At 38.2% G+C, this 3,196-nt stretch overlaps 1 protein-coding gene across 1 annotated transcript; it reads left to right on the forward strand.

The window, feature by feature from the left end:
- Positions 1 to 2,058: 2,058 nt before the first annotated feature.
- LOC112198822 lies at positions 2,059 to 2,502 on the forward strand. The gene has a single exon (XM_024339926.1). The coding sequence runs from the start codon at positions 2,059 to 2,061 to the stop codon at positions 2,500 to 2,502; it is 444 nt and encodes a 147-aa protein (XP_024195694.1).
- The last annotated feature ends 694 nt before the right edge of the window (positions 2,503 to 3,196 follow it).

Raw genomic sequence — 3,196 nt, forward strand, 5'->3', positions numbered from 1 at the left:
AAAATTGTTGGTTGGCTACTAGCATCGGTGAATTGCTGTAGCCAAGAATATATTTTTATATAACACGAAGCTACGGCAACGAGACCGTAGCAAAATTTGCTATTGAAAAATTAGCGGGAAGCAAATTTGGCAGGAAAAATTTTAGGCGGGAAACAAATTTGGCAGGAAAATTTTTTGGCGGCAAGTAATATATTTATCACAATATTAATTATGCTGTGACGGGAATTTGCCGTAGTAAATTTTGTAATGGCAACGGCATTAAGGGTAGCATGAAACCGTAGCAGAGTAAGTGTCGCAAATCACTTTGCCGTCGCAAAAGTGGTTTGCGACGGCATTTTGCCGTGGCTAAAGGTTTTGGCGACGCCACCAACGGCGTCAGAAGCTTTGCCGTCGCAAATGCTTTTTTGCCACGGCAAAACAGCTTTTAGCTACGGCAGAGCGCCGTGGCTATTGCAATTTTTTTTTGTAGTGTATTCTCTCTGCCCCAACAGTCAATACATGTTCTGATCTTTCAGAAATGTGGCTGTCGAACAGATAAGTGAGAGAGAAATGAGATTGACTTTTTGGGACCTTTCACTACTACAAAAAGTTCATCAGACAACGGTGGATTTCTGTTGTCTGATGAAGAAGTCCACCATTGTCTAAGTCAGTGTTGTGTGATTGAAAAATCACACAACGGTAATTCCACCGTTGTCTGATAGTAGTTGGCTCAACAGAATAACTATTTTTCCGTTGTGTGAATTCTGCGCCATGGCATGCGCAGGGATGTGTCGAGCCATTCAGACTACAGAAAATAATTTCTGCTGCCGTCTAAGATTCATAACACACAACAACTACAATTCTTTCTTTGTTGTGTGAGATTCATAAGACACAATAGCTATGACTCATCCTTTGTTGTCTGAGATTAATAACACATAACAGCTATAATTCTTTCTTTGTTTTCTGAGATAAGTAACACACAACCAAACTGAAATTATCTCCCTTGTCTATTGATTCACTCAGACAACAGAGATGATTTTATTTTTGTTGTATGTTATGAATCTCACACAACAAAATTTTGTTTTCTTTTGTTGTTGGTTGTTAGTTCACACAACAGCTACATTTGGTTAGCTGTGGTGTGAATATTGTAACTAAATTAGCTATCATCTAATGACTGTTGTAGGAGAAGCCTTAATTTTGAACTCTTCCAGTCATACAACACATGGTTTTGTGTTGTGTTGTATGATTCAATACTAGATAGTAATTACCACATAAACAATACTCTAATCAATATCATTTCAATTACCATTTTTCAAAATCCATACATTCAAGTAACCAAATAATGTACCAAACAAGAAAGCATTCCGAGCTATAGCTACACATGAATCAAAAGCTGATATAATATCTTTTTGCTTCAACGAAGTTTCCTTTTGAAGAAGAACAAGGGTCCCAAAGCTCAATTCTGAAGCTTGGGGGAATATTTTTGCCACTGAGCATATCAAGCAATAGAGTCCCAAAGGTGTAAACCAAACTCTCTGGGATCACTCTTCCTGCCAGAGAAAAGATATTAACATTCACATCAACTAAAAACTTTTTCACCTCAAGAAATGTGTTCAAAACTCATCCATACAAATTGTACATAATGGTTGCACATCTACAAGTACATAATTGTACACACTTCCAAATAAGATTATGATTTACTGACATAAATGAATGAAGTTAAAAGATGGGACTTACATAGTAAGCTGTCACAATGCCAGCAGAGTCACCTCCAACCAACTTGAGCTTCATGCTAAACCAACCAAATCGGTACATCTATTTCGTTTGAAACCTATACCCTATTCAATAATAACTACTTGATTTAGCAATGAAACTGGAAACTAATCTTTGAAACTAATCTTTATACCTGCTAATTCGAACATAGTGGTGCATGTTGCAGCTGCAGCTGAGAATTCTTATGGAGTTCACAATCCTACTCACATGAAGTGCCCTGTTAGCAACTATGGGCTGATCAGGTGGCTTTCCCCTCCGGAGAACAAACTCAAACTTAATTTTGATGGCTCTGTGTAGCATGATGGGATGGCTGCAGCTGGTTTTGTCATTAGAAACCATTCTGGCTCCCCTGTGGTGGCTGGAACTAGGAAGATCGGCTCTACTACTGTTCTTGTGGCAGAGTGTAGCGCGCTCAAAGATGGTCTCCTCCATGCGCTGCATCTCAACTGCTCTAACATGCTAGTAGAGGGTGATTCAAAGCTGGTGATCGACTGTGTTAACAAGATTAGTGACCCTCCTTGGAAAATTCGTTCTCTTGTTCGTGACATCCAAGACATCTCTAGTATGTTTGAGGAAATCTCTTTCTCTCATATTCCACGTGAAGCAAATTTTGTGGCTGACACATTGGCCTCCCTTGGTCATCAATCTCTGGATGCGATTATATGGCGAGACAAACTTCCTCTTTTGGCTTGCTCGGCTTTTAATTTAGACCAATTTAATTTTGGTGTAGTTGGAGGCTTTGTGTTGTAAGTTTCTTTTTCCTCTTAAAGAAAAAAAGTTTCAATCCTTTTTACCTGCATTATTGTCAAGGGAGAGGTACCAGATCTGCCCATCTTTAATCCACACTGACCTGTAAAAACAAACTCTATGCCAAGCTTTTCAACCATATAATCTACGATAAAAAAGAAAATAGAGGATCAAATATATGCATAGTCGAAAATGAATAAGTAAAATAAAATAAAATCATTGGTATAGAAACTTACCCCAGACTAGCAAAAAGATGAGTGACAACATTGCCTTTAACCCGAGAATTTTCAGAAGTGTCTGCATAGAAATTTTGCACATTAAAATGGAGTAACAAGATGATGACCATATTCAAGATGAGTTAACCTGCTTCACTTGATCATATCTGGCTAGTTCAGCAGCATTAATCATAGCATTACGTGCAATGTTAGGTCCAATTCCAGTCTAGAGAACCCCAACTCCTTCCTGAATTTTCCGCAAAGTACCCACAATAAAAAAACAAAAAAAAACAATATATTCAATGTTGCTCCCTGAAATTTCTTTAGGAAAAATAAGATCTAATATCAATGGACAACCTGTCTCAAGATGGTGGAAGACGCATTTAATGTGCCAGAATAGCGCCTTGGTGCCCCTGGTGGCAATTTTCTCTTAGCTCGAAGTCTAACTTTTACAAGATCAGTTGGATTTGCCACTGTTATTG

This window comes from Rosa chinensis, chromosome 4, assembly GCF_002994745.2.
Source record: "Rosa chinensis cultivar Old Blush chromosome 4, RchiOBHm-V2, whole genome shotgun sequence".
NCBI classification, from domain to species: Eukaryota; Viridiplantae; Streptophyta; class Magnoliopsida; order Rosales; family Rosaceae; genus Rosa; species Rosa chinensis.